Source organism: Plasmodium inui (genome assembly GCF_000524495.1).
Source record: "Plasmodium inui San Antonio 1 unplaced genomic scaffold supercont1.19, whole genome shotgun sequence".
Classification (NCBI taxonomy): Eukaryota; Apicomplexa; class Aconoidasida; order Haemosporida; family Plasmodiidae; genus Plasmodium; species Plasmodium inui.
The window spans coordinates 146143-171938 of NW_008481853.1; the positions used below are offsets into that span (position 1 = coordinate 146143).

General features: G+C 43.5%; 7 protein-coding genes across 7 annotated transcripts; 3 read left to right on the forward strand and 4 right to left on the reverse strand.

Moving 5' to 3' along the window:
* Window positions 1-76: 76 nt before the first annotated feature.
* C922_04022 (histone H2B) lies at window positions 77-268 on the forward strand (the record flags this gene model as incomplete). Its single annotated transcript, XM_008819607.1, has 1 exon — window positions 77-268. One exon carries the CDS (start codon window positions 77-79, stop codon window positions 266-268), a length of 192 nt encoding a protein of 63 aa, XP_008817829.1.
* A 1468-nt stretch (window positions 269-1736) lies between these two features.
* C922_04023 (hypothetical protein) lies at window positions 1737-5085 on the reverse strand (the record flags this gene model as incomplete). Its single annotated transcript, XM_008819608.1, has 12 exons — window positions 1737-1753; window positions 1949-2005; window positions 2142-2218; window positions 2327-2444; window positions 2756-2837; window positions 3053-3102; window positions 3258-3307; window positions 3604-3662; window positions 3790-3870; window positions 4020-4084; window positions 4239-4575; window positions 4753-5085. The coding sequence occupies 12 exons, from the start codon at window positions 5083-5085 to the stop codon at window positions 1737-1739; spliced, it is 1326 nt and encodes a 441-aa protein (XP_008817830.1).
* A 985-nt stretch (window positions 5086-6070) lies between these two features.
* C922_04024 (hypothetical protein) lies at window positions 6071-8414 on the reverse strand (the record flags this gene model as incomplete). The annotated part of the gene is made up of 2 exons (XM_008819609.1): window positions 6071-6146; window positions 6385-8414. 2 exons carry the CDS (start codon window positions 8412-8414, stop codon window positions 6071-6073), a joined length of 2106 nt encoding a protein of 701 aa, XP_008817831.1.
* Window positions 8415-10062: 1648 nt separating this feature from the next.
* C922_04025 (30S ribosomal protein S4e) lies at window positions 10063-11203 on the reverse strand (the record flags this gene model as incomplete). The annotated part of the gene is made up of 2 exons (XM_008819610.1): window positions 10063-10845; window positions 11159-11203. 2 exons carry the CDS (start codon window positions 11201-11203, stop codon window positions 10063-10065), a joined length of 828 nt encoding a protein of 275 aa, XP_008817832.1.
* A 2459-nt stretch (window positions 11204-13662) lies between these two features.
* On the forward strand, window positions 13663-14458 carry C922_04026 (hypothetical protein; the record flags this gene model as incomplete). The annotated part of the gene is made up of 3 exons (XM_008819611.1): window positions 13663-13975; window positions 14100-14144; window positions 14313-14458. 3 exons carry the CDS (start codon window positions 13663-13665, stop codon window positions 14456-14458), a joined length of 504 nt encoding a protein of 167 aa, XP_008817833.1.
* Window positions 14459-15218: 760 nt separating this feature from the next.
* On the reverse strand, window positions 15219-17465 carry C922_04027 (hypothetical protein; the record flags this gene model as incomplete). Its single annotated transcript, XM_008819612.1, has 1 exon — window positions 15219-17465. The coding sequence occupies one exon, from the start codon at window positions 17463-17465 to the stop codon at window positions 15219-15221; it is 2247 nt and encodes a 748-aa protein (XP_008817834.1).
* A 4024-nt stretch (window positions 17466-21489) lies between these two features.
* Window positions 21490-23025, forward strand: C922_04028 (hypothetical protein; the record flags this gene model as incomplete). The annotated part of the gene is made up of 1 exon (XM_008819613.1): window positions 21490-23025. The coding sequence occupies one exon, from the start codon at window positions 21490-21492 to the stop codon at window positions 23023-23025; it is 1536 nt and encodes a 511-aa protein (XP_008817835.1).
* Window positions 23026-25796: the final 2771 nt, after the last annotated feature.

Consider the following 25796-nt stretch of genomic DNA (forward strand, 5'->3'; position numbering starts at 1 on the left):
CTATGGACTTTACATTTTTAAAGTTTTGAAACAAGTTCACCCAGACACTGGTATTTCGAGGAAATCCATGAACATCATGAACTCCTTCCTTGTTGATACTTTTGAGAAAATTGCAACTGAAGCCTCCAGATTGTGTAAATACACCAGAAGGGACACCTTATCATCACGTGAAATTCAAACTGCCATCAGATTAGTATTGCCAGGAGAATTGGCCAAGCACGCAGTTTCCGAAGGAACCAAGGCCGTTACGAAATTTACCTCTAAGTAATTTTGGTACCACAGGCCCGTTGCCAAAATGGAACATAAAAAAAGGAAAAAAAAATAAAAAAGTGTAAATAAGCATCAAGAGAAAAAATTTAATATGATATATAAAAATGTTTAAAAAAAAGTGAAATTAAAAAAAAAAAAAAGTGGGACTTTGCACCCTTTAAAAAAAGAAGAAAAAAAAAAAAAAACCTAACTGAAAGCTATATATGAAAAGAAGAATAATTACACAGGGTCTAAAGACAAAGCAGAAACAAGTTGCAGTTATGGATGTCTCGGTACGATTGGAATGGAAACATCTCTTTCGTTCAACGAGTAGCTCCCTCTACTGCCGTCTAATTTGTCCATCAAGTTCTTCATTCATATAGTAGAAGAAGAGAAAACCAAAGCTGAATTGCATGTAATCTCAAAATGGCTATGCCCACACCCCAGAGCGAGACGGTTTGCACAATTATCTCTCTTTTGCATGGCAGCCCAGGCAGTGTCCATACAAACATTTCGCACCAAATTAAAACGAATGCTATAATGAACAGTAGGAGGAATGATGTATGAAGCTCTGTTCATGCGTTGTTGTGTACTTTTCTGTCCATTTGCATGCTCCCATGTATGCACCTGTACATATGCACTACCTTCGCATGAGCGGCGCGGTGCACTATCCGGGAGATTCGCACGCATACTCGGTATTTTTTTCGACTGGCAGTTTTGGGAAAGTGATGTGAATGCGTTGCCATATCAGGACCAATGCATTCATATTGTTAGCCTTAAAATTGTCATCGAAAAATTGTATGCGTGTGTACTCCTCGTGCATCTGTGTGCATCTGGTTAAGTCCCGCAGTGTGCTTAGAATTTCCACCCCATACACAGTATAGTGCCGTACACATATTTTGTGTACTTTTTCATGTTTTTTTTTTTTTTAAGTTTAGTTAAATTTAAATAAACACCTTTACGAAGGCTTCACTAGAAGCCATTCCTTTTTTAACCCCTTCCTTTTGCGACAAGAAAGAATTGAAATATCCGCGAGGAAATGTAGATGCGTGGAAGGGTCTTTGTGTGTCCTCATTGGACCGCTTCGATTGTCTTATTCGGAAAAATGGAGCACGTGTTGAATCAGTATTATTGCGTTGCGAAGCAACCCACGCAGCGGTTCATGTGTGTGCAACGTTTCACATTCGAATGGTTGCAAGCGTGTTGGGTTAGGTTGTCCACCTGGGTGGAGGAGTTTCCAATGCGGGGAAGGTTATCCCTGTCGGCATTATTTCGAAGGGATAACCTTCTTAGTTGGTTCTCTTTCTCAAATGAATCATCTTATGGTACCTTCCCCAATGGGGTTCCACTTGTGAGTAACTCTTTTGTAGAACCCTTACTTGTACACGTTATAGGGGCCCAAATGGGAATCCTCCTAACGGAGATATTCGAGGCAGCCTTTAACCTCAAATAGAGATGCTTCCCACTCAGAAGGGTGGTCCCCCCTTTTACTGCTTTATGTCATCTGAAGTGATCGTGAATGTGCAATACGCTTCGCATCAAATATGACTAGGCCCTTCTGTACAGAGAAAAACGATTCGTTAGTCAAGATATTCACACAATGCCATGTGCAAAAATGTAATTAAGAACTACCATCTGTTGTTTTATATGTTCGTGCGCGTTGGCCCTACATGTGCAGCCACGAGAAAACATACCTCACTCTTTGCCAGTAGGGCCGTTCCGTGGCAGTTCCACTCCGCCATCTTGCACATGAACCCTGAAGAGGGGGGGAGGGAGGAGGCGTCGGTTAGAAGGAACACATGAAAGTGACACGTGAAAGTGACACGTGGCACAGGTGAACATTACGCAGTGGTCGGTACTCCTTTGGGGGAAGGTTACCCTCCTCCACCTACCGCAAGGCATTTCCAGTATGGCGCACTCGTTCGGAAGCCACACAAATAAGTGCGGTGAATTCGTGCAAATGAGCAACCTGCGTGGTTAACGGGGAGTATACTCATGGGTAGGCAAATTGCAGAAGCAAATCTGTCGACTTAATTTCATCAAAAAATGGGGGAAATAAAAAAAGGAAAACTTTTACCTTGCCTTGCACAGAATATTATCCCACCGTAAGTAGGTTATTTTTTTTTTCTGTTGCAGTATGGCTACACAAGTGTAATTCTCCGTTGTGTAGATCCGGACCACGTTGTTGTGGCTCTCTGGAGGAGTTGCATCAGGGTGGGGGAGTCACCACATTGGCGGAGTAATCACATGTGGAGAGTAGTCCCATCGGGGGAGTAGTCCCATTTTGGGGAGTAACCCCGTGGAGGTGATTCCATTTATTTCTTTCACTGACGTTGGGGAGGCGTGTCCACCAAGGGGGAACACTCGCAGCAGTAGGAATGCATCCCAATGGGAGCCATGCTCTCATGACACAGGGGGTCCAACCACCTTTTGCGCGGCCATCACCCTCTGAGCGGCCATCACCCTCTGAGCGGCCACCACCCTTTGAGCGACCATCTGGACATACCACTTATGATCGACATGAAGGTCCCACACAGACTGAAAGATAAAAAGGTGATCCCCACTGGAAAGAATACATCCGTTATCCCCTTCGGAACAGAGTCAGCTCCTTTTTCCTGTAAAGCGGGGATAAGGTGATTCCATTTGGGAATGGCTATTTCGACTAGTTGGAGCTCTTATTAGGAGAATTTTTGTCATGATTAACACTGTGTGTTGCAAGTGAATGCAGCATGATAATATCGCCACGTAGCGTGAAAAACGAAAAAAAAAGAAAAGAAAAAAAAGCCACTCCACAGGAGGGTACCTTTTCACACTTCAGCAGTTTGTATTCACCTTCCTTAACACCTTCCGAGACTGTTATAAAGGGGATGGATATCCATACGTATATTAACCAGCTAGTACAAACATGCAAGAGGGACAAAAAAAAGGAGAGAAAGATAAAAAAAAAAAGAGTTAAATGGGGAGGTTATCCCTATTAATATATCTCCACTCATTTAACACCCTCTTACCGTTGCTGTAAAAGGAGAAGTTTTCCTTTCTCTCCTTTTGGGGGGTGGCGCTGTGCAGGGTTTGCAATTGGCCAAGGTGGGTATATATGTGAATATGGACATCTGCGTTTGGCGAGGGAGTGGCTCATCCTTGTGGACGCCAATACGCAAACGTCATCACAACTGTGTGGGGGTCATTCTACCCGCGTCTTGCATACAAGACCAGGTGAAGTGTTTTTTTCCTATAAGAGAATACATGTTGTGTTGTTGCCAACACCAGTAGTTACAACTGTGCATGCACTTCTTTGCCTCCCCCCCCAGGTCCCCTTCTGGCTGCTATACTTTTACACACAACACGTAAACCAACTTGGGCGATAGAACCCCGTTTAGGAAGTTCCTTGTGGGGGTATTCTCTTTATATATTTTCTGTCATGTGAAGAGGAATGCATTTGGTATAAAATGAGCTTATCTTCAGACACGTTTTTCGGGTACCACCCAAATGTGTATCCCATAACACATCGCAGTGCAATCATAGTCGTCCCATCAGCTGTACCATTTTCTCGTTCATTATCACCATCTCGCTTAAAGTTATTTTTTTTATTTCTTTCAAATTGTCCAGGTGTAGAATTGTGACCTGTGTGAAGGAGCCCATGGGCCAAGTGTGCATATCGCCCACGAGCTGTGAATGGAAACCCTCGTGGCTGCGGAGCGGTTGGAGCGATGTTCACTCGGCATCGATCACCAACAGTTGTGCTCTTTTTAGCCGCATCGATCACCCCTTACAACTCCATCTTCCATGCCCATTGAGAGGACATTCCGCTTCTCATTTTTCGACGCGAGTGTCACACCTGTGTTGGTTGTAACGATTTGGTGGTAGGTTCATCAGACGGTGGTGCCCTACACATATGTGTAACGCTTCCAAGGTGGATTCCGCCGCCCATCTCCATTTGGGAGGAAATTATTTTCAACTACATCCGGGTTCTCTCTCCCCCCCTCTCTTACACGCTAAGTTCGCCCCGAAGTTATAAACATAGAGTAGGTCCCCACTCGACTTGTACACATGCACGGATTTGTACTTATTACTATACGCGATGATGTCATTCAGTGCTGAGAAAAACAGCTCACTGGGATTGAAGTTAGTGCAGATTATTTCGTTCTTGATTTTATAACTCTGCAAACAGAGCAGCACTATTTTGTTTTGCTTGTTCGATTCGGTTAGGCAGCCTAGAGTTTCATGTCCTGCGCTCAGACAATACGCTTTTTTCCTTTTCGACTTCACATGTTGGATGGTGACTAGAGAATGCTCCGCGTCGTTCACGTCGTAGATGCTTATGCATTTCTGAGGGGGGAGATAAGGACAAAAAATGGGGCAGTCATGGAGAGTTCCAAAAAACATATATGCTGCTCCCAACTCAGGCGAAGCGATCGTGGGATGATCCATTCCCAGAGATATATGCCCATTTAAGGACAGATCATAACGGCACCGTCGGTTCTTCCCCCCTTTATGTCTCCTCACCCGTTCGTACTTCTGAATGCATATGTTCGTCCCTTGGCCGAGAAAAAAGGAACAGACATAGGCCTGGAAAGGGTCCTCTATTACGCTAACCACGTCACCACTATACAGCGAGTAAACGGAGACACACCCCTGCTCCTTTGCTAACGCCAAGAAATGAATATGATCCTCCGAAAAATCAATCGAGTCAACTTTGTAGCTGTTCACATAAATCCGATTTAAGTCAAGCGAAACAGATTCGATTAAAAATATTTTATTTGCAATTGTGTAGAGTAAGAATAATCCATCTTTGGAGAAACAACACAAGTCACACTTTAGCACTTTGGACTTCATCATCCTCCCCCGTCTGCAGTGTGTTGAGAGAGTGTCCTCAGCGAGTGTCTTCAGATAGTGTATTCATGGAGTGTGCCAATCCAGGCTGCTCATCGTCAGAGCTCTCCCCTGCGGGTTCGGAGCACTTTGTGCTTATCCTCTATTCCCCATGTGAGCGCCCCAACATGGCACACTCAAAAGTAGATGGATCGAATAAGTAGACGGCAAAGTTTTCCCCTTTATGAATTGTCGCCCTGTCTGTTGCTTCTACGCATCAAAGTGTATCGCTCGCGAGACGCATCACACACAATAGTCACGCCTCCGGGGGGGAGTGTTAAAGGCACCCGGCCTTGACACACAAAAAGATGACTCGGGAAGACGTGAAAGTCGATGCCAGCCTTAGCCACGTCTCACCAAATTGACGCTAAAATGCACATCGGGAGTAGTAACCTCATGGGGAAAACTCCCATCTTCGAAAAAGTAAAACAAAAAGGACAAAGACAGTGTAAGCTGGCGGTTCAAATGAACAGTCTCTTGCCATAATCAAGCAAGGTTAAAATAGAAGAAAAAAAATAAATAAAAAAATAAAAAATAAAAAAAAAAAAATGTTAAAAAGCAAAGGAGAGCAATGGCGAGGGGGCCAATACGAATAAGAGGGAAGTAATTCCCACAGGGAAAATACGACATAGGGGAATATTCTCCACACAACAATAAAAGGTAAACACACACATTGCGATGACACACTGGTGATGGAATCGAAAATTCAGGGGACCTATCAAACACATGTGTCGACGGTCGAGGACGGTTGACCCCGCCCTTCCGATAACACGGCCCAGCACAGTTCAGTGCGACCCACGTGTGGACATCCCAGATCGCTTATCTTCCACAGAATCATGCATAAATAAAACATGGCACTGCGAGGTGGAGCGAAACACAGATGATTCAAGCCGAGGGAACAATCTCAACTTCATTCTTCCATGGGAAAGGCGCCATAGAAAGGAGGGTCTCCTTAGTCAACCGTCGATGGGCAGCTATTCTTGGTGTCATCAAAGAAGTGGTGCTTCATTTTGCTCACCTTCATTTTACTAAGGGAAAAAAAAAAAAAAAAAAAGGGGGGGAAGAATAATCAGTAGGGTAGATGCGCAAAGGGGAAATGCGCAGCCGAGGGGGCTGGGAAGGACAATACCACGGAAAGCTTCTCCAAGCTCATCCTTCGTTCAGACGTCAGCACAGGGGCAAAAGGCTTCCCTGTGTTGCACTGCCCTTCTCTGCGCTCCCCTTGGTTACTCTCCCCTTCGATACGCTTCCCTGCGCCGCCCTTACTTGCTGAACAGAATGCGCACTACGGTATAGACAGTCAGGATAACGCAGAGGATTATGCAGAAGAGCATGAATATGTCAAAGAGCTCGTTGATCTGTATGGTGAGTTTGGTCGTGCCGCTGGAGATGATGAAATCTTTGTTTTGAACCACGTGGTAGGTACGCTGGATGAAGTGGCTGTTCTCGATGAAGGAGATCAGCAGTGAGTTCTCAAAATGGGTGAAATGCTTAAAGTAGGAGCAAGCGACGATGTTCTCCTCTACATTTGTGACGTTCTTCAAGTATTTGTAGAGTAACTTCCTCTCATATGTCGTCTCCACCATGTAGCAGTTAATGTGTCCAAGATACTCCTCACTAGTGTTTTTAACAGAGTCCATAATCTTCCTATTGTAGTTTCCTTCCTTATCCTTATACAATTTCCAAAGCTTCGTCTTTGTGCTGATAAAAACGGTACCTATATCATCACTCTGGACAGTCGAGAGATACACCTTTGGTTCAATGTCCGAAGCGATGTGTTCATATGGAATGAAGGATATTTGTTTGCAGTTGACTTGGTATGAATTGAGTCCACACCGGAACAGATGGACTAGCTGTTTTGCTTTGTCAAACGATATGTAGTAGAACCCAACTTCGTTCTCCTCATCTTGAAACAGAATCAAATCCAGCATGTTCTTAACTCGGAAATAAACATAGGTGGTAAAGTCTCTCAAAATAGACACATAGTCCTTCCCATGGTAGTACATAGCTATATACCTCCCCAGTGACGATATATTTTTCACCTGAACTTTTTTAATCGCTTTGATGGAACTATCCTTAAACAGAGACATTTCGTATACATAATTATCATTCTTATACAAGTTGTTAAATTCGCCCTCATTAAAAAAAACCTTGTGACATTTCTGGAAACACTGTTGAGTGAGATCTTTGTTTGAGTGCTTCCACAATATGTTGTTGTCTCCTAAGTGGTCCTTATACTGGGGCGTGGTGTTGTAAAGGAAGCTATTGTTCTGCGTCACCTGTTCGTCTGTATAAGTCATATACTGATCCTCCAGCTCCTTCTTCCCCTTCTTCTTCAGCAGTTTCTGCATATGGTACTTAAAATTGCATGCTATGGTTTTATTGTATATATAGTAGGCTATATTTATTCTGTCAAATTCTAATTTCACTAGTGTGTTGAAATAGCTAGCGATTTTCTTCAATTGGAGATTATTGTCTTTGCTCAGGTAAGTCATGCTTAACTCGAACTGCTTTTTGTACTGCTCGTTTTTGAGGAAGACCGCCTTCAGCTCGTTGTTGTTTCCTCTGGAGGGGTAGCAGAGGAGTTTCTGCGGCATGAACGTGGAGCTGCCACGGCTAGAAGCGGCACCGTCAGCACCTCCACCGGTATTACCGGTATCACCGCTACCCCCGCCAACGCTGCATATCGCGGCGCGCATCACAAAATCGTCGTCGTAATCATCGTAGTCGTCATTATCATTAAAAGCGCGGTCGTAGCCAACGTGTCCGCCATCATCAAACCGCTCATCCCCCGCGTCTTCCTCAAAATCGTCGTCGTCAAAACCATAGTTACTAAACTTTTTTATATAAAAAGGATCATTCTTCACATACAATTCATTCTTCCTGTCCATATACTTTATCCCAGACTCACTATAAAACAGATCATTTATTTTGCAAATGATACCCTTCTTGTTCTTCTTCAACAAAATTAACTCTCCATCATTGTATCCAAAAACGAACTGTATATTCGTCGGAATTCGATACTTAAAATAGTTTATCACTTTGGTAAAGCTTTTGTAAAAGTAGATTTTGTCTCCAATTTCTAATTCGCCTATCTCTGAGGTATTCACATAGTAGCTGTCGTCATTTTCGTTAAGGAAGATATACTGGAAATTGTTTAGTTCGCTTTTAAATTCGCCTGCATTTGTGTACGTTACGATGACTTGCTTGGCTTTCACGTCCCCTGCGACGAACACCGCGCGCTCTAGCAGGCACAGCGCCGTCAACACATTGCACAGCTTCCGCACGACTGTCATTCGAAAGGGAAGACGGAAGCCAGAGCTGGCACGAAAGAAAGGGGCCACAAACCAGATGAAGAATTTGTCCCTAGGTGGGCTTCACCAAAAAAAAAAGGGGAAAGAAGCGCCTTTAACGGATTTTTCAAACCCCGCCTTACAAATATGCACCCTCGGACGAGGTGATGGTGGGGTCTTCTCCCTTTCACAGCCACTCACCCCAGTCTTGTGCCGCTCCAGTGTTTGTACCACACCAATGAGTCCCAACTGGCTATTATTTTCCTATTTTTCAGTCACCACCCTGCGCGCTCACTCATTTGCTAACTTCCGCAATGAGGGCAAAATAAAAAAAAAAAGGGGGAAGTATCACCTGACGAGAGGAACGCCCCAATGTGTAGTGTACTTGCGCTTGTGCATAAACTGCCCTGCCGTTCCAGCGCAAAGAAAAGTGGGAAGGGGATGTAACCAACTTGCGGAAAGTAAAATGTGCATTCAAAATGTGCGCTCAAAATGTGCACTCAGAATGGGCACGCAATATATGGACTCAAAATGAGCACTCAATATGTGCACTTTCAAAGTACCCTCACGAAGTGCATCCAACACATGTGCTGCCAGTTCGCGCTACCAGTCCGCGCTGTCAGTTGTGAGAACAAAGTGAAAGACGCATGTCCAACTGGTAGCCAAAATCTGTATACCCCGCGAGTGCAATTTTTCGTTGAACTTGTTTCGTTCCGCCTCAGCTCAAAGTCGAGAAAAAAAATCGCCTCCGAGTAAAACTCTCCTCTGAAAGGAGCTCGCGCCTCGTCTCGTCGCCTCTCCTCACATCCGTACACACATGTTGTGCATTCCCGGATAGCTGCACGTGTTCTCCCCTTTGCAACCTTTTAAAAAAACCTATCTGTGCAGTAATATCTTACCCCTTCGTTATGCAAAATGCGAGACGCTCACACGGAGCGTGCCTTTCGCCATGCACAGAATTGGAACCGACTTGCTTATCCCCATAAGCAGACTATTTTTTTTTTTTTCTTCTTACCATTTCAGCAACTGTCTTGGAATAAATATTTATTAATGGGAAAAAATAAAAATTATAAAATGATTGCATGGTTTGCCCCATTTTACATTCAGCAGTTGTTGCGCACTGACACTTTTTTCTTTTATCTCATCTCATTTTCAGATACGAGGCAAAAAAAAAAAAAAAAAATAAAAAAACGAAAAACAAAAATTTTTTAAATTAAGAAAATGTGTCTGTGTCATTTGTAACATGGAAATAAAAATTGTTAAAACATACGTAGCACATTTTCTCGGAGGATAACTTTTCATTCCTTTTTTAAAAAGATTTGGTTCGTACATTTGGTCTACTACAATTATATCGTAATTTTTTCTTTTTTTTTTTCTCTTTTTTGCGTAAAAACTGCTTTCCATTCATGCATGTGCCGAAATTGTTTACTCATCGTGTAGGCAACTCGACAATGCATAGTTGCAGGTTTGAAAAAGGGCGTATTTCTTATACAAGTGTGTATGCGTGTTCGGGGGGATGAAATTGTTCAACCTTTCATTCCTCCACTAGCACTAACGCTGCAACGCCTTTGTCTGCCGTTCGCAGCGCAGCTAACTGTTCTTAGCAAAAAAAGAGGAGGCGTATAACATTTGTGAACCCTAAGGCGACCGCCTAGTTATTCTGTGCCTTCAGCTTGTTCCTTCTCTCCTCAATGATGTCCAACTTGATTCCCTTCTCACGGGGTAAACTGATATAAGGCTTCGAATTATCCCCAATGACAAACACGTTGCTCAGACGAGTGGCAAATATTTTCCCCCTGGAATCCTTCACGTGAATAATATCATACGTTCCTATGTTCTTATCAATGGAGGAAATGATACCAACTCTTCCAACACTGTGTCCAGCTGTTACCATAACCATACTGCCGATTTGAAATTTTAAATGTTCCAGTACTTTCCCGGTTTCTAAGTCTAATCGAACCGTATCGTTCACCTTAACGTCTGGGTGGATGTAAGGAATGCTTCTACCATCATGGGTAACGGCAATGGATACTCGTCCTTTTCTCAAAATCATCTTTTTCACCTTGCACAATTTATATTTGCTCTCCTCATTGGTAATTCGATGGGGGACAAATCTTCCTTTAATGTCGTACAGGAGTCTAAAATATTCGTTCGACTTGGTTATATGAATAACGTCCATAAGACCAACAGGGAATGTGCAATCGGTTCTTATCTTGTTGTCCACTTTTACAATTTTCTGGATTAATATCATTTTCACTTCGTCAAACGTTAAGGCATACTTCAGTCGGTTTCGTAACAGAATTACCAGGGGGATACTTTCGATGAGCCTGTGGGGACCGCTACTCGTTTTGGGCGCATACTGGCCGCCCATTTTGTTCAACATCCAATGTGAGGGCGCATTGACTCTCTTCATGTGCTTCTTTATTCCTTTACCCTGCGGGGGGGGGAGGGCAAACGCGGGAAAGGCGAGGTAAATGTTTTAGTGACGCGGAAACCGTGGCCCAAACGGGGGTCGAAATCGTGGCCAGAAAAATATGAAGGGTTCATATTTTTACATTCGCACATAAAGGAAAAAAAAAAAAAGCTATCTGTATAGGAAACTCTTAAAAAAGTATGAACATCGATAAAAAAAAAAAAAGTTGCACACATTTTTGGAAAAAGCAGAACAGAACAGTTATGTAAGCGGCTTCCGCGTTGATAAACTTATGGGAGCCAAAAATGTGCGGCACCACCCTTCATAAAATTACACAGCACGATTGCAACATTTCCACATGTAGATCGAACAAGGGCATGTTTTACCGCAAGTCACCTCTAAGCCAAATCGAAAAATATGACACAGAAGCAAAATATAGCGTAATAGCAGCAAATTTAGCCCATCTGGCCCGTTTAGCCCTTTCGCGACCGTTTAACCGGGGTGAAAAAGGATTCGCAGAATATGTACTCACATTAGCATACACATGGATAGATATGCAAAAAGGTACACTCAAGTATGCAGTTTGAAGGGCATCTGCCCGCAGGGGCAAATACCCGTGGTACATGTAAACGCCGCAGGGGTAAGCAACCCTACGAATTTTCCCATCCTTTTCTTTGTACGTACCATTTTGCCTATCGAGTTTCAAAATTGGTTGGTTGATTTTCTCCTTAGAAGGATTAAGAATATCTGAGGGGGGGGGGCTCCTATGCCTTATATTTGTAGGGTAAAAAATACCAAGTGCTAATTTTGGGTAAATGTAAATTTATATATGTTGTTCACGCAAAAGGGTTGAAACGAAAGAACTGTAACATTTAATTATTTCAACGCGTGCGTATTTGTTTCTGACAAGGCTTTATTTTTTTATCATTAAATGCATAAGCAAATGGTGAACTGTTTTTTGTTTTTGTTTCTTTTTTTTTGTCAATTTTAGAAGGTTAGGATACTTTACAAAAAAAAAGGAATTGGTATGCTTTTTACTCTTAAGGGTATTTTTATTTAAACTGCGGCTGAGGCTGAGAGCGTTTTTTTTTTTTTTCAACTTCGACAAAAATCTCCGCCACGGATGTGGCATAAAATATATGTACAATATGTTCTGCAACGTAGTACGCAATGTGGCCTTTCTGTTTTTTTCATTTTTTCCTATTTACCATATATAGGGACTGTGGGTCATCCCACGGTTGGTTATCCACCATACGCCACCTCTTTTTGTTTTTGCTTCTTTCTTTAAATTCACCTTTGCAACGCTCCTTTGCGAATTTAGAAGCAGATATTATATCCTTGAATATCACATTACCGCAGGGTTCCGGAAAAAAAAATACGCTCCTCACGGGGATGCGACACCCCATACATACACTTAAATCACTTCCGGTGCTGTTCGAAGGGGGGCCTAACGTGTTGCACCATATACGTATGTAACCTAAACCTTTACGCGCTTTGGCAAAGTGAAGCCTATAATAAACTCACAAATTAAATGAAATAGGCGCTCAGTGCGCCTGATTCCTTTCATTGAGGAATCCATTTTGTGTTCTTTGCGAAACACACAAAATGGGGAAGGCACTGAGGCGATGCCTTAAAGCCGAAGTGCCATCCAAAAAAAAGTGCTACATTTAAGAGGCGAAACGAACCCATCAACGTATCAACGGATCAGCCCTTTTTACCTCGCCTCTTGCGAAGGGTAAGTCCGCTCGCGGGGGAAAAAATGGGAAGAAAAAAAAAAATGAAGAAAAAATATATATATATTTATTTATCTGAATATATAAGATGAGTATCTTCTACCCTTTGTCAATACTTTACTGCCAACGATTCTTCACCATTTTGGCGTATTTTTCCGACAAGAACAAACGAACCATTAATTTTGCGCTTGTAAAAAGGTTAACAGAAATGTAGCGCTAATGTTGATCTTTGAAATACGAACTATACACTTCCCAAACGGGGGGAATATCATCTCCGATTTCTCACCTCACCTCTTCTCAACCGTCACAGAGGAAATTCTCTTCTGTTGTATCAACGTGTCCATGTTGAGCCGTGCTACACCTACACCCTATCAAATAGGGAGACCTCACAGGAGGAATGTGTAAAGTTGTTCCAGTCTTCCCGCTTCAACGGATTAGCGGCACGACGGGAAAAATAACACTAGGAAAAGAGGAAACACGCAAACAATGACATCTTGTTGACACACGCAAAATGATCGATAATGTCACACATGTATCGTCGAATTAAAAAAATATCGGGCACATTTTTAAGTAAAGATGTTCCTCTTAATATTTGGCAAGGTGAATTAATTTTATTTATTCATTTTTTTTTTTCCCTGTGTGACTCAGTTGTGCGAATAATTTCTTTTTTTTTTTTTCCTTCACCGCGCTGTAAATTTTCAAAATATTTGACAGGAGAAAGTTTCTTTCGCTGGGTTAATTTCTCTAAACAGTAAAAGTTACCATCTCCATGTATGTACATTTGGCACATGCGTCGCAATTGCTGCTTCATCCCTGTGTGTGTTAAAGTAGAGGAAAATAAGGCACACAGTTATCTCCCCGAGTGAACTTCCTCCTTTGAGCACTTTGCCTTTATCTTTCCCCCTCCATTTTGATAAATCATCGTTTAAATTTTTTGGGGGTATTCACGTGGGTGGATGTGCCGCTACGCGTAAACGATCACGCGCGTTAGTACCCGATTCATCAGTGCCGAATTGGTGACTACGCATTATTTGCTGTCAGCAGGGGTAGCGGGGGCCTGCGACAAAAAAAGGTAACCTCTTGGAGAACACCGCTGTCCGACAAAATGATGCTGGAGAACTCCAAGGAAATGCCAATAAATGAGGACGTCGAAAAAGAGATATACGAATGTTTCTCCCTGTTCGATACAAACAAATGCGGCTACATCGACATCCGTGAATTTTACTTCGCCCTTAAGTCGCTTGGCCTCAATTTCAAAAAAGAGGAAGTGAAGAATCTCTTCCTCCAAGTGAAGAAAAACATCGACGATAAATTAAATTTCGATGAATTTTTCGAAATCGCAACGAAACATATTCATAAGAGATACACTGAGGAGGAAATGGACCACATGTTTGCTCTGTTCGATCCGAATGACACAGGTTAGTCTTTTTTTTTTTTTTTTTTTTTTTTTTTCTCTCTTCCCTACTGATGCGTGTAGGTGGTGCCTCACCGGGGCGTGTGCAGAAATGGTAAAGAAAATGGAACTACTTTTAACCTTTGCAGGAAAAATAACGCTAACTTCTTTGCGAAACGTTTGTGCCGAAATAGGTAAGGAAATGAGCATCCCACCTGGCGACATTCGTTTGGACCACCGCCCATGGACGCGCTGACGGGGATGTTCCTCTCGCGTTGGTTTGCAACTGCTCGCGTGGCACACCTATTCTTTTAACACACATGTGCACATCCACGTACGCGGCTTCCCCTTTCCCATCCAAGGGGAACACATCGACGACGCGGAACTAAACCACATGATCGAGTTTGCCGACAGAAACAACGACAAGGTTATCGACAAGGAGGAATTCAAGAGAGTCCTTCTAAGGGCATGGAAAAACGACCCGCTAAGTGACGTAGACTCGGATTAGTATCCCACACACGAGTTCAAAGTGATGATGCAGCTAGCCAAGCTGCGAAACGGTTAGAAAAAAAAAAAAAAAAAAAAAAAAAAAAATCAAATAAATTTAGTTTAGTTTTAAGTGGCGTGCTCGTCGGAATGCTCCACAGTTGCTAATATGCTAAGATTTAATTTCACTTTTCTTTTGTTCTGTTTCGTTTAACTCCTTTTAACATTTAAAGATTAAATAAGAAGAAGAAGAAAGAAAAAATGCCGCACGAATGGGCAGCAAACATGGCTACATGATGGACAGCATAATTCAAAATGTCACAAAGGGAGGCACAGAAACGAAACGTTAAAAAAAAAAATCTAATATAATATAATCGGATCGAATGGAATTGCATCGCATTACATCACAACGCGTGAGAAAGAGTTAATTATCATTTATGGTACATTTTGTACGGTAGACACATTGAGCTTTAAGAAAAAGAAAAGAAAAAAAACTAGCATACGAATGAAGGGGGTAAAAATCAGGGAAAGACGAGTACAACAATTCGGGGGTATGCACAAACAGAAACATGAGAAGGGTACATTATCAGTACGTGAGCAGGACATAAGCACATGCGTGTGTCCATATACTTATGCATATGCACTGCTGTTCATACAAAGGTGGTTAAATAGGGGGAGGGGAAAGGGGGAACCATGACCCGTTTGGGCCTCCGCTCGCGCCTCCATTCGCGCTTTCACCCCAATGCGCAATCACCACGCCGGGCAGTCACCACGCCGCTCCGTCACTCATCCAGGTAGTAAGTGAACTTGGAGCTGTTTTCTATGTTGAAGACGATGCTGTCCACAGCGAAGGATTGGTAGTACTTCTCCTTCTGTATGGACGTGTAAAAGTGGATGCTGGAACCACTGTCCTGGCCGTACGAATCATTATTAGACACGAAGATGATCGTGTAGAACGTGGTGAGGAAAATGTAGCCGTCCTCCGTGGTGTGCAAATCGTCCTCCTTGAGATTTTGGAATTTGGCGAACAGCTTCGACTGAGGATACTTGCGCAAGAAGTTATCAAGGACGTTCTTCTTAGCAAAAAAATAATTCACAGAGGTTGTTATTGGACCAATCCGCTGCTTTGGATCATCCAAGTTGAGCCATTCTTCAAATACCCACGTCTCATTCTGCTTTGTCAGTTTATAAATATGTGTCTTATTATTCGTCACGTAGATATAGCTGTGTCTGTTACCGCTACTCTCCTCAAACGTTATAAATGATATGTGTTGGAAGTACTCATTGGACTCGTTCTTTTTTCTGTACACATTGTAGCACTCATAGGACTCCTCCTCTTTCTTAATAACACACCTATTCACGTAATTCTGCGCATCATCATTTCCTGTAATGTATACAATGACGTTATTCTCCGTACTGTTGTAGATATCTATGGATAATCCGAAAGGCTTTGGAAGGTTTATAATCAGGTTCGTTTTTTCCACATGCACGTAGACGGTGTTATTGAGGGGGTAAGTCAAGACGTGGACATCCATATGAGATTTATAATCGAATGCGATAAAATCTTTGAGCCCATCAAAGAGGAAGTTGGCCGCGTAATGTTCATTGTATTCGTCTGATTTGTTGAGGACACTAACGTAGTTATTCACTGCATCGTAGTAACACATGTCCTTAAAGAGCTTTTCCTTTCCCGAGCAACTACTTACCGAAGTAACATGGGGAGCGAATGCGTACTGGTTTGTAACACTGACAAATGGCATTTTAACCTCCTTCGCGGTGCCTTCTTTTACATTCCTCAAATCGATTATTCCTTTGTTAACAGTACAGTTGTAGTTATTCGTCCACAAGATTGTTAGCCTATACTTGGCGTCCTCTTCTCTTCGTTTCTTCTCCGCCTTCTCCGCTTCACTATCAGTGGTAGCATAACACATAGTGGCACTATCCAAATTTAAGAATTTCGCTTTCTTATAGTTAATTTCCTTTGCGAGAGTCCCCTTTTCGTATTCATCTTCCTCACTTACCAGATGAGCATCATAAATGGTGAAATATAGGGAATTTAAATCTTTGCTATAAAGGTCCAAAACAGTGTAGAGATCAACCGAATCGTCCTTCTTTATGCTCATAAGGTAAAGTTTCCCTTCTGATGACGGTTTATCATTCGTCACATGTTTTACATTCACAATGAGGTAATCCTTCGTGCTGTTTGTATCTTCCTGATCAGGCATCACATTAACACTCAGACCGATTATCTTGTCTCCATTCGAAAAGGTATGCAACTTCTTAGCTTGTACAGAGTTCTTATCCCTGTTTAGTGTCAATCTGAAGATATTCTCTGCGTTCTCTGTGATGAACAGACGATCATCCACGACGGCTAATCCGTTCAGCACTCTTATATGCTTCCCATTAACTGTGTCGATTACGTTAATAAGCTCTATGGAATCATTCTGCTCGTTGTACTTCATATGGAGGATATAATAGTTCTGCTTAATTGCACAGATGACGAAGAAGTGATTCTCCAGTGAGTCAGCAATAACACCTGTGAAGAACATTTCTTTATTTTTCATTATGTTGCCATGTTTATGTGCGATCACATTTAAGGGGGATATGTTCTTCTTCTTCAAATCGATTTTGTAAATGTCTACATCGGTCACCATTAGCATGAACCCATTATTTGCAGCTATGCCAACTATGTAGAACCTGTCCGGAAAATTTAACGCCATGATATTCACATTGTTTTTGTATAGATGTATCGAATTCTTGAATTCATGTTTGACAAAATAAATTGGTTTTTTCTTCCTTTCTACATTGTAGTCCACTGCACTATGGGGGATACAATGCACTGGGAAATTTATCACCTTATTTACTTCTAAATTAAATGTTTTTTCATTTGGGACCACTCTTACGTTCACTAAACTGTTCATCTGATTTGTTAGCACTAACTCTCCTGTGTGTTTGATGCTATACTGGTTTGTGCTCATCGATAGGGGTACCACCAACCCCAGAAGAAGTAAAAGGAACAGCACGGTCATCTTGCGCGGGGTATGGGGGGATCTCCAAAAATTGGGATTCACTTTTTAAGAAGTTTTCTTCTCCGCAGAAGCGTCTGCTATATGTAGAGGAAAGCAGAACCTCACGCGGTACAGAAGTTGTATATATGTATATATCTATATATGTATGTACCTATTTATCGCGATCCCCCTGGGAAACGCATCCAAATGGGCGATCAAGCAAGGGAGCGGCAGAGCGGCCAGACAAACTAGGGCTCACTTAGGCGGGGGAAGCGGTTAAAGCGGTAAACGCGATAAACGCGGTAAGAATTCGTGCGAAGTCCCCCCGACAGCCACAACAGCCGTGAAGATGCACACATCGATGGGCGGCGAGATTATGTCACTCCGCCGAAGAATCGCCCAGCTAAGGAGAAAAGAGAATATCGCAAGGAGGTATATGTACAGCCCCAACGCGCAGAAATCCCTCCATGGGGACATCAAAATTAAAAGGAAACGGACTCCTACGCAGAAAAAAGGGAAAAAAAAAATTCTGTCCCTCTTCGACACTGATGCAGGGGGAGAGGAGTCTCTCTCTCACCTTGGGTTGGCCCCTCTCTACATATAAAAAAAAAAAAAAAAAAAAGAAAGGAAAGAAAAAAAAAAAAAAAAAAAACCACAAAAGAGATCTTCCCTTTTGATGTAGAAGTTATACGCACGTATAGAAGAAGAGAAAAAAAAAAACGGGAAGGCCTTCCTTCGCTCTGTTCGACGGAGAGCCGTGCGCCCATAATAAATAAAAAAAAAAAAGGAAAAAAAAAATATAAACGTACAAATGAACAAATATATACATATATATATATATTATGTACATTTAAATATACTACGTACGTGCGGCGCAATTCTGCTACTTCTAATCCTAATCAGCCTGCTTGTACACGCAAATGGTACTGCTCACATAGGATATCTTATTCCCTACAGAGCCAAGTGCAACATATGGGGGGAGTGTTAGAAGCACCAACCGCATGCGTACTTGTGTGGATGCTGGGGTGAGGCAAACAATTCGTCACAATTTTTTTTTTAAGAGAGGAGAGGGCTTGGGTCAGCGAAATATTGCGTGAACGAACTTTATGGAAACCCTTTACGGGCCACAGAAAAAAGAAAAAAAAAAAGATATGTACTGCTCTAGTGTTTATAATATTTTATGTTTTATCCTGTGCCTCATTTCAGTTCACAAAACGCACATGATGTGCCGTTCCACCGTTAGGTCAGAACGACCTGTGTGCGGGAGAGTCTTCTTCCTTAGAACATCGCAAATCCTTTAGAGGCAACAACGCGCCGTGATCTGCTGCGTGCCTCCGTATGGAGATTACTTTCACCGCGTTGGCGTAGAAGCTGGGGGTTTTCAAATAGGAGCGGCAGTTAGGGAAGGAAGAGGCCGGTTTCTTTCTTCTTCCCGCGCGAGGAAAGAAGAAAAAAAAAATTTATGTGCAGTCGGCTTGTTCACATAAGGACGTATTATATAGTACGTGTAATTACGCCAACATGTGTGATCATTTGCGCACACCTGAAAACAAAATTGGCAAAAAAAAAAAAACTTCGCAGCGGAAGCAGTGATCGACCGACTCTCTGGTCACCCCAAATCGAAGCAATGAGTCGAGGGTGGAATTCACTTATTCGCGTTGTATTTTTGTTGTGCGTAGGTTTATGCGGAATGCTGCCTTCTTCGACCCTTTCACGTTTATGCTGTGGAGACTTCGCCGTTATTTTATGTCATTTCTGTGTTCCCTTTTTTGCTCCCTCTTTTTCTCCCTCTTTTGCTCCCTTTTTTTACCCCGTCGATTTGTACGCACAAAGTGCCAGTCTTCGCTGCCATGTCGTCCGTTCGCAAAAGGGGCCGTTCGTTAATTCACCACGCGGACCGTGCCCACAATCGGCCCGCACAACTTTCCCATTGCTCTGCAAAAATGGAAGAGGACGACCAGGTTAAGAAGCCATGAATGGGTGAAAGGGGTGGCGATTTTTCTGCGTCCCCAATTGACGTTAAAAATTGTTCCCCCCCCTTTTGGCAAGTCAAAGGTTTGATTACAAGGAAAAGTCTGCAGGTGTATATATCACCCAGGGGGAAAAACGGACTGGGGTGAAATTGGTTGGAGAAATTGGTTGCCACAGTGGTAGGCGAAACTCCCTTATGAACGGGGGGCGCGGAAAGGACGTAGCGGTAGAAGCAGCTGTTCAATGCTGGGGAGGAGGGTCCCATTAAAATGCCCCTTTAGCGAAAAATCCGCGTGGAAGTAACGCCGTATCAACATCCCTCGTCGACTTGCCCAATGCCACTCGCTTCAAATGGTGTCACATTGAAAAACACATCCAGTTGTGCTCCCCCTCTCGTAAGATTAACGTCTAACGTGGGGTGGAGAATGCACCTTCTTCTTTCTTCCCTTCTCTCCGCCGCAGTGCTCCCAACCCAGTTCATGTAATTTCCCTTTTAATTCCTTTCCCAACACATATACCCAGTTGTGCGTTCGAAGTGAGCCATTTCTCTTTAACCATGCTGGTTAATCACAAAGCGTGGTTTTCATAACGGCGAAAAAACTTCGCAACAGGAGATTGACAAGCAGGTTGATATAAAATTTTGTTGAAAATGAAAACAGCCACGTCGGTGCTCCGTGTATCGGCGTAGTGGAAGGGGAAAGGCAAAGTTGTAAAGTGTGGTTACCCATTCATCGCTTCGATTAAGGAGCACACAACGAGCTGTGCTTATCCATTCGGATGCCACGGGGCAGCAATAATCTGGGGAATATCCTTCTTTACCCACCGCTCTACACTTCACAAAGACTGCATACTAGTATAGAAATAAATGATTTGCACATGGGGAGATAGGGGTCATACCATGAGTTGGGCCGAACATAGGTGGTGGACTGAATGACAGCCTGGACCATCGTTCCATGAAATCGCTTTACACCCCATGGGATGGGCGAACACGTGCGCCCCGTCCTTTGCACCATCTCCTTAAAATGTGTGTCGCCGCGGAATACACATAACAAACTACTCGCAGGTACGTACACAAAATGCGACGTAGGAATATCCACCCCGGGGGTGCAGGACAGTCAAGGCATCCAACCGATCAACGCCACGTCGAAAAATGTGGTCACCTTTTTTCATTGACTTCTCCCTCGGATCCTAAATTATCAAGCAGATTTGCTCCCTTCTTTTCTTCACTAAATCATTGGCGCAGCGGGAAAAAAAAAAAAAAAAAAAAAAAAAAAAAAAAAAAAAAAAAAAAAATAAACAAAACAATAGCATTAGCAGTACCAATTGCAATAATAATGTTAAGTGGTGCCCGCCCGTGGCTTCTACTTCCCCCGGTTGAAACACCATTGAGCTGCTAACCCCGCCTCCAATCGAGCAGCAGCTTTCTAAACACAACTGCGTCACAGGAGGATTGAAGCTCCCAGCCTACGCGGAAAGGAGCTTCCACGTCCAACGGAGCTTCATATGGATGAAGCGGCACATTCGCTTCTACGTAGATTCTGTAGAGGGCCTACTTCCGTAGATGTTGCCTACCGAATGGGCCATCAGACGCGGTGATCAGCCTGAGGAAATGGCCAACCAACTAGTCAGTGATTCCCCCGTGAATGTCGCACAACAGGTTGTTACCCCCTCAGTCCGTCTCACCGATCCACCCCGACACCTGTGCTAGTCTCACCGATCCACCCCGACACCTGTGCTAGTCTCACCGATCCACCCCGACACCTGTGCTAGTCTCACCAAAGTGAGGAAAAAGCAAAAAAAGCGCAAGTCCATCCTGTACGCATTTGCACCCACGGGAAATCATATAACAGTTTGGAAGAAAAAAAAATAATAAATAAATCAGTAGGAAACCCCCAAATGAACCATGCATGGGAGGACTACTCCTGCTCCCTCGGCTTTCTCAGCACACCCGGCCGTTCTCACAAAAGGGAAGAACAGCTACACTTGGGGTTGACACGTCCCTACGCTGCGGTAAGCATACAACACTTCTCTACTCTGCGGTAAACGCACCGCTCACAGGTACGCCAGCCCGAGGATGAAGCACGGCAGCCGAAGCGAAGCCACCCGCGGAGACATCCGCAGCTACATTCACAAGGCGGGGGAAAAGAATCTGTACCGAATAAAAAAGGGGCTGGTCCCAAACATGAACGTAGAGGGACACATGTACGTGAATGATAAGTTGAAGCACCTCATAGACGATGAAATAGAGACGTACCAGCTGAACAGCAACTCAACATTCCTCCCAGCAGTTATTCAGATAGCAAATGTATCGACCCTGCCAGGCATCGTAAAGGCATCCATAGCCTTACCAGATGTACACGCAGGGTACGGATTCTCCATAGGAAACGTGGCAGCATTCGACATGAGCAATGAGAAGGCGATTATCTCCCCTGGAGGAGTAGGATTTGACATAAACTGTGGAGTGAGGTTAATTAGAACAAACCTGTTTTATGAAGACATAAAGGATAAGCAAGAGCAATTAACGCAGCTCCTTTTTAATAACATTCCAGTGGGGGTAGGATCACAAGGATGTATATTATGTAATCAAGACAAACTCGATGAAGCTCTCTGCTTAGGAATGGACTGGTGTATCAAAGAAGGATACGCATGGGTAGAGGATAAGTCAAACTGTGAAGATAATGGAAGGAGCTTATATGCTGATAGTAACTACGTATCTGTGAGAGCTAAAAAACGAGGGATAACACAGATGGGGACGTTAGGAGCTGGCAACCACTACGCTGAGATTCAAATTGTCGATGAAATATACGACAAGAGGAGTGCCAAACTGATGGGGATCGAAAAAAAGAACCAAGTCTGTATAATGATTCACTCAGGAAGTAGAGGGCTGGGTCATCAAATTGCTACGGATGCTCTAATCGAGATGGAGAAAAGCATGACAAAGTATAAACTAGATGTAATCGATAAACAGTTAGCTTGTACTCCTATCCACTCCAAGGAAGGAAAGAATTATCTCAAAGCTATGGGTTCGGCTTGTAATTTTGCCTGGATTAATAGATCTTCCATGACATTCTTAGCTAGACAGACTTTCGCAAAAATCTTTGATCAATCACCAGACGACTTAGACATGCATGTGATATATGACGTGTCACATAACATTGCCAAAATTGAGGATCATCTCGTCGATGGAAAGAGAAAAAAATTGTTAGTTCACAGAAAAGGGTCAACGAGGGCCTTTCCTCCGTTCCACCCGGCAGTCCCTTTAGATTACCAATACTGTGGACAACCCATTCTCATTGGAGGAACCATGGGTACCTACTCCTACGTCCTTACTGGTACGGACAAAGCTATGGAGACCACTTTCGGGTCTACTTGTCACGGGGCTGGACGCGCACTAAGTCGAAACAAAAGCAGAAACACACTAAACTATGTCGACGTTCTGCAAAAAATGAAAGACGAAAATATCTCCATCCGAGTCGCCTCCCCAAAGTTAATTATGGAGGAGGCCCCCGAGTCGTACAAGAACGTCTCCGAGGTGGTCAATACGTGCCATGACGCGGGGATATCCGCCAAGTGCTTTCGCCTCAAGCCGGTGGCAGTGATAAAGGGGTGATCAGGCGGTCATAAAGGGGTAACCACGCCATGGTAAGGGGGTAACCACGCCATGGTAAGGGGGTAACCACGCCATAGTAAGCAGGTTGACCCGTTTTGCCGCATTTACCGCCTTCTCCGTTGTGTGCCTACGTGGGGGTAGACACACCCTGGGGGTGCAGCTCAGCTGAACTCCACCAAGGGACTAAAAACTGACTTTGCTCCACCAGGATTGGTTCTTTCCCCCGTCCGTTGCTTTCAATTCGCTTCATTCCGTCCCATTTCTCTCTTTTTTTTTTTTTTTTAACTTCCCCTTTTTAATTCTTCGACTTTTTCAACACATTCGGCGGTGCAACGGTTAGGTGAATCGTTAAGCGCCCTTTTGGCCACCAGTAGCACGTCCCTTTTTATGGCGAGCATTTTTTTTTTCTTTTTCTAAATCTGCTTCCGCTACGTGGGAGACGCGAACCGATGTCCACACCTACACGATCCTACGTTCGCTTCTTCAATTTGTCGAATCTCATTTTTGTCGGCGCCATCAAGGTTGCGTTTAAGCAGCCTACGCCGCACTAACATTACCCCATTGGTAGCTCCCTCAGGACGGGAAAAAAACGACACGGGTATAGACTTCCGTCCGCCACGGCGTACCGTCGCAACAGATGCTAAACAGAGTAGGCGATATCTGTTCGCTACAGAAGAGGTAACACACGGGGTGCGCGCCAAATCGGCGTTGCTCGTCACCGCGTGGCAGTGTAGCCACTGCGAAACGATGCTGCTTCCCCATTGAGTCATTCCCCTTTAAATACCTTGTGGCACACATTAACGACATCCACAGGTTAACCTCTTCCCATTTGGTCCAGCCTAGAGCAGCTCCCACATCAACACCTGTCTGCCTCCTACGGGGGATTATTATAACCTAAATATACTCAACTATCGAGTGACACATCCACTCGCGGTGTGTCGGTTCCTTGCACCTGGTCCGTTTCTCACCCTACAGGATATTTTTTCCACTTACGGATATTTTATTTTTTTTTTTCTTTCCCACGATAACTGCGGATAAATAAGGCTATAAAAGGGTCAAACTTGATGCGTTTTCTTTTTTTTTCTTTTTTTTCCCTTGCAAGTTGCGCATCCAACCGGTTGTCATAGTCCATCTTTCTTATTCGTCACCCCTGGGGTATCATCATCCAGCCACCATGCAGCTTCGTCGTTTCGCCGTTTCAGCGCATCACAACTTAAACGAGTTTTTACACTGTGGCAACGGGATGGAGGAGCACTTTTTTTTTTTAATTTCCGGGAGTGAAAAAGAGGAAACTCAAAAGGATCGAGCTGCAAACCTTTTGTGCGTGTATATTCGTGCCGCTTGAAACTGCACAGCCTGTTCCTTCTATGTTTTTTTTTTCTTTCTTTTTTTTTTTTCCTTTTCTATATGCATATTTTTCCAACCAGTCCAGGGTGCTACCAGTCGCTTATTCAGGAGCGGAATTTTTTTCACATGTACATACGTATTGTTTTACTGCCTAGTAATGAAGTGAGCACTGAGGGATTGCTTTTCCTTCACTTGGGCCACTTCTCCTCCGCCTCAACAGTGCTTTTTTCCAATCCTCAGAAAACTGTGCTTACCCCCTCTTCACAAGCGAGCTGACTGGCCGCCCCCCGACCGTCCCCGGCGTGCTTTCTTCTCCATATCTTATATAGTGGAGAAAAAAAAAACACGTACATACAATACGTACCTACGCACGAATACATAAACGCACAAACATACTTATTTGACGCATCTGAATGACAAAATAAAGTGAACAAAATAGGTAAAGCCTAAATTGTAAATTCATAAAGATACTTTCGAGCCCCTCGTGTGCCATCACAATCGTCAGGGCAGTAACTACTTTCGTATTATGTACAGTTTATCCAGTTACGCACTAAAGTGTCACGCTTCGCGTTCACGTGTGGTGAATTTGTATTCCCCTTCGTTTGTGTTTTTCCCCTCACTTGTGCGCAAATAACGGAAAAACAGTGCTGGATAAAAGAAAAAAAAAAAAGAAAAGGAGAAAAAGGGAAAAAAAGGAAAAAAAAAGCAGACTCTACCATTTTCCCAGAATGCTGCAAATGCCTAAGCTCCACGCATAAGCAACCTCAAGCATACACAGGGAGCAACTCGGCGCACGAACGACAGATAGCTGCTATATTGACACACGGCGTTCGCCGGTGGGGCTACACAACGACGTGATAGAGCAGCAGGGCGACAGGGCAACAGAGCAACATAGCAGCAGAGCAACAGAGCGACAGCGTGAGGACATGTCCCCCTCGCCTGCAGTAGTGCTCCCCCAATTACCCCTTCCTGCGTTAAACCCGCTTAACCTTCCTATATGTGTTTGAAAAGAAGAGTCGATAACAGTTTTTTTTTTGTTTTTTTAATTTCTCCCATTTCGGAAGCATGAACTGGAAAAAGGCTATAAGTTTGGCAGGTAAATTATGTCGCAAAGTGGAGAAGCATTTTCTTCTTTTTTTTTTATGTTGTCCCATTTTGCGCCACCACTCTGCATGTCCTTTAAGCCGCCTAAAGTTTTTTTTTTTTATGTGCCACGCACGGAGGGGAATTCAGAAAAGGAGAATCCCCCTTCAATGTGTGTGTACAGTTGCGCAACAAGGAGCCGTCTGCAAAGGGGCGAACAGACCGAAGCGATGCAGAGTGGACGGAAGGGTCCACTGCTATATTGGGCGGTTATATTCCCCCCCCCTGTGCAACCCCATTTATACCCCATATGTATGTATATATATATATTATATATATAT